The sequence below is a fragment of the Oscarella lobularis genome, chromosome 5 (assembly GCF_947507565.1).
Source record: "Oscarella lobularis chromosome 5, ooOscLobu1.1, whole genome shotgun sequence".
Lineage (NCBI taxonomy): Eukaryota > Metazoa > Porifera > Homoscleromorpha > Homosclerophorida > Oscarellidae > Oscarella > Oscarella lobularis.
Genome location: NC_089179.1, coordinates 1,685,806 through 1,701,113, shown reverse-complemented (window position 1 = coordinate 1,701,113; position 15,308 = coordinate 1,685,806). Strand labels below are relative to the sequence as shown.

At 47.3% G+C, this 15,308-nt stretch overlaps 2 protein-coding genes across 2 annotated transcripts; both read left to right on the top strand.

Annotated features, from left to right (window-relative positions):
* Window positions 1-3,874: 3,874 nt before the first annotated feature.
* LOC136187523 (neurotrypsin-like) lies at window positions 3,875-5,296 on the top strand. Its single transcript, XM_065975136.1, has one exon. The coding sequence runs from the start codon at window positions 4,096-4,098 to the stop codon at window positions 5,203-5,205; it is 1,110 nt and encodes a 369-aa protein (XP_065831208.1). The 5' UTR covers window positions 3,875-4,095; the 3' UTR covers window positions 5,206-5,296.
* An 844-nt stretch (window positions 5,297-6,140) lies between these two features.
* Window positions 6,141-10,851, top strand: LOC136187339 (scavenger receptor cysteine-rich domain superfamily protein-like). The gene is made up of 3 exons (XM_065974918.1): window positions 6,141-6,609; window positions 7,864-8,364; window positions 8,471-10,851. Exons 1-3 carry the CDS (start codon window positions 6,141-6,143, stop codon window positions 10,732-10,734), a joined length of 3,234 nt encoding a protein of 1,077 aa, XP_065830990.1. The 3' UTR covers window positions 10,735-10,851.
* Window positions 10,852-15,308: the final 4,457 nt, after the last annotated feature.

Here is a 15,308-nt window from a genome sequence, read left to right as displayed (position 1 = left end):
TTTTTCTGCTCGGGGCCGCACAACCGCTTCAGCAGTTGATGTAAGCCTGCCCAGGAGTCGGTGGCAGTTTAGACGTTATTGCCTCATACCACGGGAGGCATACAAGCAGTTTAGGTGATGGCATCTTATAATTAAGATACAAATCACCGGATCCGGTAGATGGACCCCCGTCCTGCTGAGGACGTTGGGACCACGGTCAACCTCTTCGTCACCTTCTTCTTCTTCAGAAAGTTATAGCCCTGATCATTCTTTTTCCGGTCACGTGTTGATCAAAATCTATCGTTTGATTTGATACCGCGACGCCAAACAGAAAACAAACCCCGCTGTTTCATAAAAATAAATCAGGGGAGTAAAGGGGGCCCAGCTAGGGGGTCCTCTCCCGTATCTGACGTTAGAATCTTACTAGAAAAGCGATTGGACACCCAAGCAATTCGCGGCTCCGTCTTCGATAACGAATAGCTGGTATCGCGGGTACTTCGTCGAAAACCATCGCTCACTGATAATGATGGCCTTTTGTGAGGCAATAAGGACTAGGAAAAAATCATTAACGCTCATACGTAGATGAATGTGACAGAGAACGTCCGTTGCATCAGATGACGCCGCCTGTGCAATAAATAGTCGTCTGTCCGCGCTATCCATCCTGCATTGAGATCTTTATTGACGACGTAAGGAAATGCATAGACAAGTGGCATTGCCCTTCCTGGTACAGTCTCACCTCAGGAGCTATGTATTCACCTTGAGTAAACGACAACTCCCGTCTGCAGAGAGAAAAAGCGCAAGCAAAATTAAAAACAATTGATGTGGAGTACAGTACGCACTTGGGTAAGGACGCGTCTCCCAATCAACCTCTCGTAACCACCGCACATCTAAGAACTCCATCGGATCATTCATCTTGAAGCCGTCGACGCGGCCCATCGAAGCGCGCCGTCGCGCTCGTTCTTCTCGCACTGTGCGTTTGACACTACCTATTTGCCTTTTCTGCCTTCACGGAGTCGCACAGGAACTACTAGGATGACTAGGATCGTGCAGGGATCGTGATCAGTCAAGCTAGCGCGCACTAACTGCCCGGAACGGAACCAACCAGGGAGTCAACCAGGGGGGGTTGTGAACTAACGCGCGCTGCCACCACGCCCATTTTAAAACGGCGTTTTTCTTCGTTTCTGAACACCGTACAACTGCATTTAAGAGGTCATGTAGGTTGTTTTGATGATAGAATACACTTCAATAGGCGTCGAAACCATTTTATGTCTTCCTCGCGACTTCGAACATCGCCCGGTTGATCGTCCGTGAACTTTTTCGTTATTCACTAGGACGGTGCAAAAGCTATTTAAATGCGTTTCTAGATGAATTTACAATCGTTATGCGGTGTGAACAAAATGCTTGCTTTATTCTAAGTACTCGAAATTGCTTCGTTTTAGAAAATGCCGCTTTTAGGCACAAATTAGGATAGACAGGGCCAAGTTCGATATCGAGAGGACGACACAAACAGTTTTCAACACTTCCTAAAGCATGCTGCACCAGAAAACAACGTACATTAGTCATTTAGGTACACTAAAAAGCAGGATCCTGGGTGCCAGTGGGTGGTGTTTTAGAACGAAGCAGAACCGTCTAACGCCGCTTGAATACACTTCAATGGGTACTGAAACCTGTTTATTATTCTTCTCGCCATTTTGTATATCGTTTTGGTAATAATTTTTGAATATTTCAAAACTCCCGCGCCCGTTTGTTCTGCTTCATACTGTATCTAACGGAAAGACATCTGACAACACGATTGCATTTATCTGAGATGATCGTAGGCAGGTAGATTTCGTTGACATCGCTCAAAAAGGCATTTCCGGGAGGGCGGCGATAACGCAGCTCTTCCGGTTTTTGGCAAGCTCGGCTGAATCGCCGAGTGAGCTTTCCATGAGAAACTGTGTTCGAACAAGTTTGCGAAAGGAAGTCTGTCCTGTTGGAGGTCATAACGTAAGATGCGATCGCTTAGATCGATCGCGTATGACTCCCTCATGATCGAAGGAAATTCTCCCTAAACAACTTCTAATCGGAGTTTGTTCACACAAGGTAGCAATTGAATATGGACTTAGACGTGTGCCTGTGCAAAGAAAGTAGGAGAAAAGCTATCGGGTAAGGATGAACAAAGGCGAGAATCTGACCGAACCGATCAGCGAATCTACGTCATGCATTGAAAGGAAAATTTGTCTACTGACTTAGAATACTCAATGACGCTCACACCCATAGCGAAATTTGCGCAAAACGATTTAGAAGACGAGATTTAGAGGTCCTTCTAAAATCTAACGCGCGTTAGTGCACAACCCCCCCTGGGAACCAACATGCCTGATGATAATGTCTCTGCTACTCTGTCCCCTGATTACGACCCATTCGGCAGTGTGGTGTGCAACGACACGAAGAATAGGGATTATGCGTACAATTTTGACTATGGCGACGCCTACAACCTGTATGTCACGCTCTCCGCTGCAGAAAACGTTCTTTATCTTATTTTTTGCTTGCTGATCATTACTGGTAACTTGACTGTCATGATCTGGCGTTGCTCGAGACGCAGAGAAGAGCGAAACAGCATCCCTTCTCTACTCGTTATAAATCTGGCAGCTGCAGATCTCCTTCTTGGAATTCAACTGGTCATTTTTCTCTGTATGTACAGCTGGTCTTGCTCGGCTCTAAATTCACCAAACAGCGTGCAGATCCAGCTCATGACGTCCTTGTGCTACGTTTCCGGAGTAATAGAAAGTACGAGTATACTCATGTCTGGCATAATAACTGGTATTATCGCTTTCTACTACGCAAATGTAATCTTTGGAGAAAGATGCTGCTGCTGTATAAAACGCACATGCATAATTGTTTCTCTCTGCACTGGATGGGTTGTCATTGCTGGGCTTGGAGTGGGAGTAACAATGTTTCCAATTTTACAAGATATCCCATATTATTTAAAAAACAAAACTGTTTCCTTGTTTTACATGGCAGCAAACCTCCCAGTTCATACTCCGGACAGCCTGACTAATAATTCAATTCCAAATATCACCGTTTCTGTGGTGCAGATTACACATTGTATTCCAATCACTTCATTTGTGGCAGACTTAGCACGCTTGGTGATTGATGTTTCTGACAAATATGCTCCAAGAATTACTAAGGAAGATGTTGCAGGAATTAGTGCAGGGATAATATTTGGAATTGACTTTCTGTTCATTGCAACAGCGGCTGGAATTTACATAGCAATAGTAGCTAAACTAAGACGATCAAGACGATCAAGAGCATCAGTCAATTCAAATAGTTTGGGGTGGCTTGATTTTCGTCTAGTTGCAATTGCCATTGTCACTTTCTTTGGCTGGGCTGCTTTTGTTATAATTCCAGTTCTTCCGCTGTTCAACTACATGTATGAGATTTTGCTACCGCTGGCCATCGTAGCATTAAGTAACCCCCTTACGTTCACGCTGACCTCAGTACCATTTTGCAAAACGGTCAAGAAATTGAAAAGGGTTATTTTTTTTAAACTCAACAGGCCTGTTCTAATAGAAGACATCACCAATGATAAAGAGCGTCTTATTGCCACGAAATCTCCTTCAGATAGCACCATGAAAGACTACTCTTCTCTTGCTGAATCTGACTGAAGCCGCTGCTCAAGTATCTATGTTTCCTTACTCCTGTTTGTTTTTCTTTTTCTTTTTCTATAACAAACACTTTGTCATCTACGGCACTTTCAAATAAAGAAAACGTCCACTCGTGGAAGAGAAGATTAGGGACTTAATTAATTAATTGATAGAACGTAAATAATCAACGCGATGAAGGCGATTTCAAGCATGGCATAATTACGTTAAATCTTCTGTTCACAGATCACGTGGATTTTCTATATATAATAGAGTTCCTTTACTCATTTGAGTAGAAAGAAACGAATGAAAGGAAAAGAGGACTCTGGTGAGTACGTTGCCCGCTGCCGCCAATTGCACGTTGTCTCGTGGTTGGGTCTATTCATATCCCTCGCGGTTGGAATAGCAACGGTGTACTGCATCGTCTCCATTGTCGAGATATCTGAAGGAGACCTTGGACCAACTAAAACAAAGCAAAGAGCAGCTCGAATCTGAGATGAATCTCTTGAAAAGTAACCACCGCGACTTGATGCAACTCATCAGAGACGAAATGCCCCAGTCGATGCCCCTCCCTCCCGATCACATCATTTCAAACAAGAAACGATTTCCCCGACATACTACTGGTGATCCAGTCGTCAGTGGTTTTGTCACCTACATTCTGCAGGAGGTAGCAAAACGCTGTCAACCCGGCGAATTCTGCGCTGCCGGACAGAAGGGAGAACAGGGTCCTAGCGGTCTTCAAGGACCGAAAGGCAACAAGGGCGATCGCGGAGAAGAGGGTGCGAGAGGACCAGAAGGTCCCAGAGGATCAATGGGTCAACGGGGCCGAAGGGGGCCAAAAGGCAAATGCATATATCCAGTCGCAGCGGGGTCTCAAATGCGACTGGTCTGTGGCTCGACAGAATGGGAAGGTCGAGTTGAAATCCTTCGAAACGGTGTCTGGGGAACGATTTGCGACAATGACTGGGATATCGCCGACGCCGCCGTCGCCTGTCGTCAGATGAATCGCGGCTACAGCGGTGCAACTGCTGCCACGAGCGGCGCTCATTTCGGCGAGGGTTCGGGAGCCATCTGGATGGACGGTTTGCACTGCAGCGGCACCGAATCCGACTTGTCCGAGTGTTTGTTCGGCGGATGGGGAATTCACCAGTGCAATCACAGTCAAGACGTGAGTGTCGTCTGCACGGGAGACATTCGACTTGTCGGCGGACTGCGTCCCGAGGAGGGTAGAGTCGAGGTTCTTCGCAACGGAAAATGGGGCACAGTATGCGACAAAGGCTGGGGTTTGGCTGATGCGCACGTAGCGTGCAGGCAGTTGGGATTCCACGGAGCTAAACAGACGGCACGCGCTTCTGAGTCGGGCAGCGAGTCCGATAGGATTTGGATGAGCAATGACACCTGCGCAGGCGTCGAAAATCGACTGGACGAATGTACGTTTTCGGGCTGGGGTGTCCTCGAACACGTTTGCACTCATGAAAACGACGTGGCGATCACTTGCTTCGCTGAAGGCACTCGGCTCGTAGGAGGCTCTGCAGCTGAAGAAGGTCGAGTTGAAGTGCTGCTTAGCGGTGTTTGCACGCTGTTTGCGACGATAATTGGAATATGAATGACGCTCAAGTCGTCTGCCGGCAGCTTGGATATGAAAAAGCCAAGGAGTATTTCAGCGCTTCGTTTCCAGACGATCTACAAATAGAACAGTCAACATATATATATAGAAGAGAATCATTCTTGATCGTGCAAGCCCGATTCCAAATTAAAACGAGTCGACATTGAATTAAGCCTTTATGCGAACCCTTCGCGTGACAATGGGACGGCGCGATCGTCCCGATATATCACGAATTGGGACAGACGCGGCTCGAGTAGACGATCGATTTCAAGGCGAGAGCATTCAACGCGCCGGCGCTGAGGCGAAGAATTATATAGTCTACTTCTCATGGAGGCTCTCAGACGCGCGAATTAAGGAGCGTTGTTGCACGGAATGCCTCCATTGAGAGGAGAGTCCATCGCGTGTTACGGTTAATTAGATTCTGTTGAGTTGCCGCTGCTTCTAGCGCACTGACACGATTCGCGTCGCTGCGTCTAGCTCGCGTGCCATCTATGGTGCCAGCAGAATTGTTTCCAGAAACGAATTGGTTAGAAATCCTATGCTGTTGGCATTAGCACGACTGCCGTCAAAAAAATCATACTGTGCCAGGCCCTTCTCCTCGGATAAACCCGGGGAGGAGAAGGGCATGGCACGCGAGGCTAGCGTCGTCGACGCGGCTCATCGAAGCGCGCCGTCGCGTTCGTTCTTCTCGCGCTGTGCGTTTTCCGCAGACATCATACATTTTATGGCGGCCTCCCACAAATCGAGATAAACAGTAGGCCCACGCAGATTTTCCTTGATAAATTCCGCGTGGTGAACGGTAAGCCTTTCCTCCTGCCTTCACGGAGTCGCAGGATTTCCCAGGATCTCCCAGGATCCTCCCAAGATGGCCTCCCAGGAGATCAGGATCATGATCAGTAGCGCGCACTCACTGCCCGGAACCTCCCGGAACCAGCATGCCTCCTGATGATAATGTCTCTGCTGCTCCTACTCTGTCCCCTGATTACGACGTATTTTTCGGCAGTCTGGTGTGCAATGACACGAATAATAGGGATTATGCGTATAATTTTGACTTTCATTACGATCTCTACCCGTACTACAAGGACTCCTACCCGTACTACGACTCCTACCACCTGTATGCCAAGCTCTCTGCTGCAGAAAACGCTCTTTTTCTTATATTTTGCTTGCTGATCATTACTGGTAACTTGACTGTCATGATCTGGCGTTGCTCGAGACGCAGAGAAGAGCGAAACAGCATCCCTTCTCTACTCGTCCTAAATCTGGCAGCTGCAGATCTCCTTCTTGGAATTCAACTGGTCATTTTTCTCTGTCTGTACAGCTTGTCTTGCTCGGCTCTAAATTCACCAAACAGCGTGCAGATCAAACTCATGACGTCCTTGTGCTACGTTTCCGGAGTAATGGAAAGTACGAGTATACTCATGTCTGGCCTAATAACAGGTATTATCGCTTTCTACTACGCAAACGTAATCTTTGGAGAAAGATGCTGCTGCTGTATAAAACGCACATGCGTAATTGTTTTTCTCTGCACTGGATGGATTGTCATTGCTGGGCTTGGAGTGGGAGCAACAATGTTTTCAATTTCAAGCCGCCCATATTTTTTAAACAAAACTGATTCTTTGCTTTACGTGGCAGCAAACTTCACAATTCATACTCAGGACAGTGTGACTAATAATTCGATTCCAATTATCACTATTTCTATAGTGCAGATTGCACATTGTATTCCAATCACTTCTTTTCTACAAGACTTGATACCCAGTGTGGATGGAGGATTTCCAGCAATTGTGTTAATTGACTTTTTTTTCATTGGAACAGCGGCGGGAATTTACATAGCAATAGCAATTAAACTGAGACGATCAAGGGCATCAGTCAATTCAAATAGTTTGGGACGGCTTGATTTTCGTGTAGTTGCAATTGCCGTTGTCACTCTCTTCGGCTGGGCTGCTTTTATAATATTGTCAATTTTAGAAAATACTTTTGACGGTCACTACACGTATGTTGAGATATTTCTACCGCTGACCATCGTAGCATTAAGTAACCCCCTTACATTCACGCTGGCCTCAGTGCCATTTTGCAAAACAGTCAAGAAATTGAAAAGGATCATTTTTTTTAAACTCAATAGGCCAGCTCTAATAGAAGACATTACCAATGATGAAGAGCGTCTTATTGCCACGGCATGTCCTTCAGATACCATGAAAGACTACTCTTCTCTAGCTGAATCTGACTGAAGCCGCTGCTCAAGTGTCTATGTTTCCTTACTCCTGGTTGTTTTTTTCTCTTTTGTAACAAACACTTTGTCATCTACGGCACTTTTCAAATAAAGAAAACGTCCACTCGTCTGGAAAAGAAGATTAGGGACTTAATTAATTGATGCAACGTAAATAATCAAAGTGATGAGGAAGAGGCTGATGTTGAGCCAGATTCAAGAGAAAATGCTACTTTGGCCCGTCACGTGCTTAGCGTGACATAATTACGTTAAATGTTCTTTTCGCAGATCACGTGAATTTTCTATACATAATAGAGAATAGAGTTCCTTTACCCATTTGAGTAGAAAGAAACGAATGAAAGGAAAGGAGGACTCTGGTGAGTACATCGCCCGCTGCCGCCAATTGCACGTTGTCTCGTGGTTGGGTCTATTCATATCTCTCGCGGTTGGAATAGCTACGGTGTACTGCATCGTCTCCATTGTCGAGATGAAGGAGAGCTTGAACCAACTAAAACAAAGCAAAGAGCAGCTCGAATCTGAGATCAATCTCTTGAAAAGTGACCACCGCGACTTGATGCAACTCATCAGGGACGAAATGCCCCAGTCGATGCCCCTCCCTCCTGATCACATCATTTCAAACAAGAAACGATTTTCCCGACATACTACTGGTGACCCAGTCGTCAGTGGTTTTGTCACCTACATTCTGCAGGAGGTAGCAAAACGCTGTCAACCCGGCGAATTCTGCGCTGCCGGACAGAAGGGAGAACAGGGTCCTAGCGGTCTCCAAGGACCAAAAGGCAACAAGGGCGATCGCGGAGAAGAGGGTGCGGGAGGACCAGAAGGTCCCAGAGGATCAATGGGTCAACGGGGCCGAAGGGGGCCAAAAGGCGAATGCATATATCCAGTCGCAGCGGGGTCTCAAATGCGACTGGTCGGTGGCTCGACAGAATGGGAAGGTCGAGTCGAACTCCTTCGAAACGGTGTCTGGGGAACGATTTGCGACAATGACTGGGATATCGCCGACGCCGCCGTCGCCTGTCGTCAGATGAATCGCGGCTACAGCGGTGCAACTGCTGCCACGAGCGGCGCTCATTTCGGCGAGGGTTCGGGAGCCATCTGGATGGACGGTTTGCGCTGCAGTCGTCTGCACGGGAGACATTCGACTTGTCGGCGGACTGCGTCCCGAGGAGGGTAGAGTCGAGGTTCTGCGCAACGGAAAATGGGGCACAGTATGCGACAAAGGCTGGGGTTTAGCTGATGCGCACGTGGCGTGCAGGCAGTTGGGATTCCACGGAGCTAAACAGACGGGACGCGCTTCTGAGCTGGGTAGCGAGTCCGATAGGATTTGGATGAGCAATGTCACCTGCGCAGGCGTCGAAAATCGACTGGACGAATGTACGTTTTCGGGCTGGGGTGTCCGCGAACATGTTTGCACTCATGAAAACGACGTGGCGATCACTTGCTTCGCTGAAGGCACTCGGCTCGTAGGAGGCTCTGCAGTTGAAGAGGGTCGCGTTGAAGTGCTGCTTAGCGGTGTTTGGCACGCCGTTTGCGACGATAATTGGGATATGAATGACGCTCAAGTCGTCTGCAGGCAGCTTGGATATGAAAAAGCCAAGGAGTATTTCAGCGCCTCGTTTCCAGATGATCTACAAATAGAACAGTCGACATTAGAAAATATTCAGTGTACAGGAGACGAGTCCGATTTTGTTGACTGCTCTTTTATAGTACAAGAGGAACGCTACTGCGGTCGTCAGGCAGGAGTGACGTGCGTTTCAGACATCCGATTAGTTGGTGGGATGAGAGCGAATGAAGGAATCATTGAGGTGAAGCATAGAGACGTCTGGGGTAGACTGTGCAGTCGGGGCTGGGACTTGAACGATGCGCATGTTGCCTGCCGGCAGTTGGGGTACTATCGAGCCGTGTCTTACAACACTACTGAACTATCAGGTGAAACATTGCTAATGGACAAGCTGGCTTGCAATGGAACTGAGCCAAATCTTGCAGACTGTGAGTTTGGTGGCTGGGGAAAACACGACTGTTTGAATCACAACCGCATTGCCACTGTCGCGTGTGCTGACAATATTCGACTCGTCGATGGGCGTACTCCAAATAGTGGCAGTATTGAAATCCTTCACAATGGAACTTGGAAAGCCATTTGCGAAAATACATGGAATAAGGACAATGCCTACGTGGGTGACGTTGCTTGCCATCAGTTGGGATATTACAGAGCAAAGAGCTCAAAGATCGTTGAGACCTCACAAGAGGTATTGTCGTCAGGCTTTCTGTGTCACGGAAACGAGACGGAGTTGGACAGCTGCGCCCAAGACAGTTGTCATTCTGACTCTTCCAGTCGTTCTATTGCAGTTGAATGCGTTTCTAACCTGCGTCTCGTTGGAGGCTCCGTTCCAGAAGAAGGACGAATTGAGATCCTACACAAAGGACAGTGGGGTACAATCTGCGACGACAACTGGGACATAGAAGATGCGACTGTCGCGTGTCTGGAATTAGGCTACGGGCCAGCGAGGAAATACCGGGGTTATTCCTATTATGGAGGTGGAACGGGACCTATCTGGATGGAAGAAATTGCGTGTACAGGAAAAGAGAGCAGCCTTGCGGACTGCCGTTTTCCTGGTTGGGGGATCCATCGCTGTTCTCACGACGAAGACGCGGGAATCGTGTGCAGCAAATCGCGAATCAGGCTTGTTGGCGGCATTCATTCAAGCCAGGGCCGAGTTGAGATTTTCTATAACGGATCATGGGGAGGCGTGTGTGACAGTAACTGGGATATAAAAGCTGCAGACGTCGTCTGTAGAGACCTGGGGATTTTAGCTACGCGACCTAATGCAACCAGAGGGAGATTTGGCACAGCGTCACAGTCAATGTGGATGAACGACGTGACGTGCAATGGGCGCGAGACAACTCTTACCCATTGTGAATTTTCGTCCTGGAAAGAAGGAAGCTGTAGCAGTTCCAGTTACGTCGCCGGAGTTATCTGCAAAGAAACGATAAGACTCGTTGGTGGGTCTGGACCCCATGAAGGTCGCGTCGAGGTGTATCACAGTAACCAATGGGGAAGAATTTGTCATGACTATTGGGATCTGAACGACGCGCATGTCGTTTGCCGACAATTGGGTTTTACAAGAGCTGAACGATACACAAGAGGATCTACGTTTGGCCACAGTTCCATTAGAGTGTGGATGGACGACGTGCGGTGCAACGGAAAGGAATTGAATTTAGAAGATTGCTCTTTCAATGGTTGGGGAAGTCACAGTTCTGGTTGCTCATGGTATCAACAGAACGCTGGTGTTGTTTGCGAGTATTAGACTACTAATGCAGTTGCCTATAGGCCTGGTTGTCTCGTGTCGTCTGTACTCTTTTTGTGCTTGATGCGTTGTACACTGTGATATGACAAGGAATGGGTGTTTGTTCGAAAGAGGGTACAGTGAAGAGGTTCTAAAAGGGGGACCCTGTTCATAATGCAAAACCGTATTGTTCCACGTAATTCGTCTCGTGTCGCCTAGCTGTTTCGTGGCCTACCTGTTCGAAAAAGATGTAAGGGTGTCGTTGTACGTTGGGCCCGAGAGGTAGGTAGACTGTAGACCCCGAAGGGAGACTAGTTCGTGTGTTTCCTTCCTTTTGCAGCAATGGCGGAGAGATATCTTTTGCAGCTGTGGCATCATAGATATAAGAGAAGGTGGCATCATGGTGGCATCAGAGCGGACGTCGCGAAGCCCGTCGCGAAGTGGCACGATACATTCCTCCAAAAATTCGCACATGCGCACATCCGCAAAATGAATGTACAAAGCTCTGGGTCCGGAGAAAGTACGGTGTGTGATGACGCGGTCTTCGACTACGACAGCTACTTGACGTCGTATGTGAAGCTCTCAGCTGCAGAAAGCGCTTTTTTTCTTATCCTTTGCTTGCTTATCATTACGGGTAACCTGTCTGTCATGATCTGGCGTTGCAGGAGACGCAGAGAAGTGCGCAACAGCATCCCTTCTCTACTTGTCGTAAATTTGGCCGCTGCAGATCTCCTACTTGGAATCCAACTGGTTATTTTTCTCTATCTGTACAGTTGGTCTTGCTCGGTTTTGATTTTACCGAACGAAGTAGAGCTTATGACGTCACTGTGCTACGTATCCGGAGTAATGGAAGGTACGAGTATACTCGTTTCTGGCATGATAACTTATACGATTGCTTTCTACTACGCAAATGTGGTGTTCGGAAAAAGATGCTGCTGCTGCCTAACGCACATATGCATAATTGTTTTTCTTTTTATTGGATGGGTTGTTGCTCTTGGGCTTGGAATAGGGACAGCAATGTTTTCACCCAACCAATTCCCTGGCCACAACACATCTATTGCCTCGTTGTATGCTGTAACGCCCCATGCTCAAGAAAATTTGACAAATGCTACATTTTCTATTGTGATGCTTCAAAACTGCATTCCAATCACTTCGTTTCTGAAGGACGCGGCCTCATTTGCATTGCATGGAAAAAGAACTAATAAAGCGACTACTTTTACACTACCCTCTGTAGTTGAAGAAATTGCGGGGATAACATTTGGAATTGACTTTTTACTCATTGGAGCAGCAGCAGGAATTTACATTATAATAGCAGATAAACTAAGACGATCAAGAGAATCAGTTGTTTCAAATCGTTTGGGAGGACTAGGCTTTCGTTTAATTGCAATTGCCATTGTTACTTTCTTTGGCTGGGCTGCTTTCACTATACTGTTATTCCCAATGTATGTGACGTATCTTGAGCAATTGCTACCGCTGGCCATCGTAGCATTATGTAACCCGCTTACATTCACGCTGACCTCAGCACCATTTTGCAAAACAGTCAAAACATTGAAAAGGATCATTTTGTTTAAACTCAACAGGCCTGTTTTAATACAAGACATTACCGATGATGATGATGATGAAGAGCGTCTTATTGCCACAGGATCTCCATCAGAAAGCAGTATGAAAGACTTTTCGTCTCTAGCTGAATCTGACTGAATCCACACTCAAGTGTCCCGTGTTTCTTCATTCCTGGTTGTTTTTGTTTTTCTTCTATAACAAACCTTTTGTCATCTACGGAGCATTCTAATGAAAGAAAGCGTTCAAAGAAGATCAAGGACTTAATTAATCAGTACTCGTAAATAATCAACGCCATGAGGAAGAGGCTATAATGTTGATGACGGCTTCTAGAGAAGATGCTACACTTGTTTAATTACCGCATAATCCGTTACGTGCATAATTACGTCACGTGAATTTTCCATACATTACGCTCCTTTACTCATTTGAGCAGAAAGAAACGAATGAAAGGAAAAGAAGACTCTGGTGAGTACGTCGCCCGCTGCCGCCAATTGCACATTGTCTCGTGGTTGTGGCTATCCATATCTCTTGCGGTTGGATTCACTACGGTGTACTGCATTCTCTCCATCGTTGAGATGAAGGAGAGCTTGCACCAACTAAAAGAAAGCAAAGAGCAGCTTGAATCTGAGATGGATCTCTTGAGAAGTGACCACCGCGACTTGATGCAACTCATCAGAGACGAAATGCCCAAGTCGATGCCCCTCCCTCCCGATCAAATCATTTCAAACAAGAAACGATTTTCCCGACATACTGGTGATCCAGGCGTCAGTGGTTTTGTTAGCTACATTCTGCAGGAAGTAGCTAAACGCTGTCAACCCGGTGAATTCTGTGCTGCCGGACAGAAGGGAGAACAGGGTCCTAGCGGTCTTCAAGGACCGAAAGGCGACAAGGGCGATCGCGGAGAAGAGGGTGCGAGGGGATCAATAGGTCGACGGGGCCGAAGGGGGCCAAAAGACATATATCCAGTCGCAGCGGGGTCTCAAATGTGACTGGTCGGTGGTTCGACAGAATGGGAAGGTCGAGTTGAACTCCTTCGAAACGGTGTCTGGGGAACGATTTGCGACAATGACTGGGATATCGCCGACGCCGCTGTCGCCTGTCGTCAGATGAATCGCGGCTACAGCGGTGCAACTGCTGCCACAAGCGGCGCTCATTTCGGTGAAGGTTCGGGAGCTATCTGGATGGACGGTTTGAGGTGCAACGGTATGGAATCCGACTTGTCTGAGTGCTCGTTTGGCGGATGGGGAATGCATCAGTGCAATCACAGTCAAGACGTGGGTGTCGTCTGCACGGGAGACATTCGACTTGTCGGCGGACTGCGTCCCGAGGAGGGTAGAGTCGAGGTTCTTCGCAACGGAAAATGGGGCACAGTATGCGACAAAGGCTGGGGTTTACGTGACGCGCACGTAGCATGCAGGCAGTTGGGATTCCACGGAGCAAAACAGACGGGACGCGCCTCTGAGCCGGGCAGCGAGTCCGAGAAGATCTGGATGAGCCATCTCGCTTGCACCGGTGTCGAAAATCGACTCGACGAATGTAAGTTTCCGCGCTGGGGCAACTCCCGTCTGCCGAGAGAAAAAGCGCAAGCAAAATAAAAACAATTGATGTGGAGTACAGTACGCACTTGGGTAAGGACGCTTCTCCCAATCAACCTCTCGCAACCACCGCACATCCAAGAACTCCAACGGATCATTCATCTTGAGCCCGATTCCAAAACGAGTCGACATTGAAGCCGTCACGCGGCCTATCGAAGCGCGCCGTCGCGTTCGTTCTTCTCGCGCTGTGCGTTTGACACTACCTATTTGCCTTTCCTGCCTTCACGGAGTCGCACAGGAACTCTACTAGGATCGTGATCAGTAGCTAGCGCGCACTCACCGGACTGAACTGCCCGGAACAGGGCCCGGAACGGAACCAACATGCCTGATGATAATGTCTCTGCTGCTGCTCTGTCCCCTGATTACGACCCATTCGGCAGTGTGGTGTGCAATGACACGAAGAATTGGGATTATGCGTACAATTTTGACTATGGCGACGCCTACAACCTGTATGTCACGCTCTCCGCTGCAGAAAACGTTCTTTTTCTTATTTTTTGCTTGCTGATCGTTACTGGTAACTTGACTGTCATGATCTGGCGTTGCTCGAGACACAGAGAAGAGCGAAACAGCATCCCTTCTCTACTCGTCATAAATCTGGCAGCTGCAGATCTCCTTCTTGGAATTCAACTGGTCATTTTTCTCTGTATGTACAGCTGGTCTTGCTCGGCTCTAAATTCACCAAACAGCGTGCAGATCCAGCTCATGACGTCCTTGTGCTACGTTTCCGGAGTAATAGAAAGTACTAGTATACTCATGTCTGGCATAATAACTGGTATTATCGCTTTCTACTACGCAAATGTAATCTTTGGAGAAAGATGCTGCTGCTGTATAAAACGCACATGCATAATTGTTTCTCTCTGCACTGGATGGGTTGTCATTGCTGGGCTTGGAGTGGGAGTAACAATGTTTCCAATTTTACAAGATATCCCATATTATTTAGAAAACAAAACTGTTTCCTTGTTTTACATGGCAGCAAACCTCCCAGTTCATACTCCGGACAGCCTGACTAATAATTCAATTCCAAATATCACCGTTTCTGTGGTGCAGATTGCACATTGTATTCCAATCACTTCCTTTGTAGCAGACTTGTCAGACTTGAGATATGGTCCAAGAATTACTAAGGAAGATGTTGCAGGAAGTAGTGCAGGGATAATATTTGGAATTGACTTTCTGTTCATTGCAACAGCGGCTGGAATTTACATAGCAATAGTAGCTAAACTAAGACGATCAAGACGATCAAGAGCATCAGTCAATTCAAATAGTTTGGGATGGCTTGATTTTCGTCTAGTTGCAATTGCCGTTGTCACTTTCTTTGGCTGGGCTGCTTTTATTATAATTCCATTTCTTCCGCTGTTCAACTACATGTATGAGCTATTGCTACCGCTGGCCATCGTAGCATTAAGTAACCCCCTTACGTTCACGCTGACCTCAGTACCATTTTGC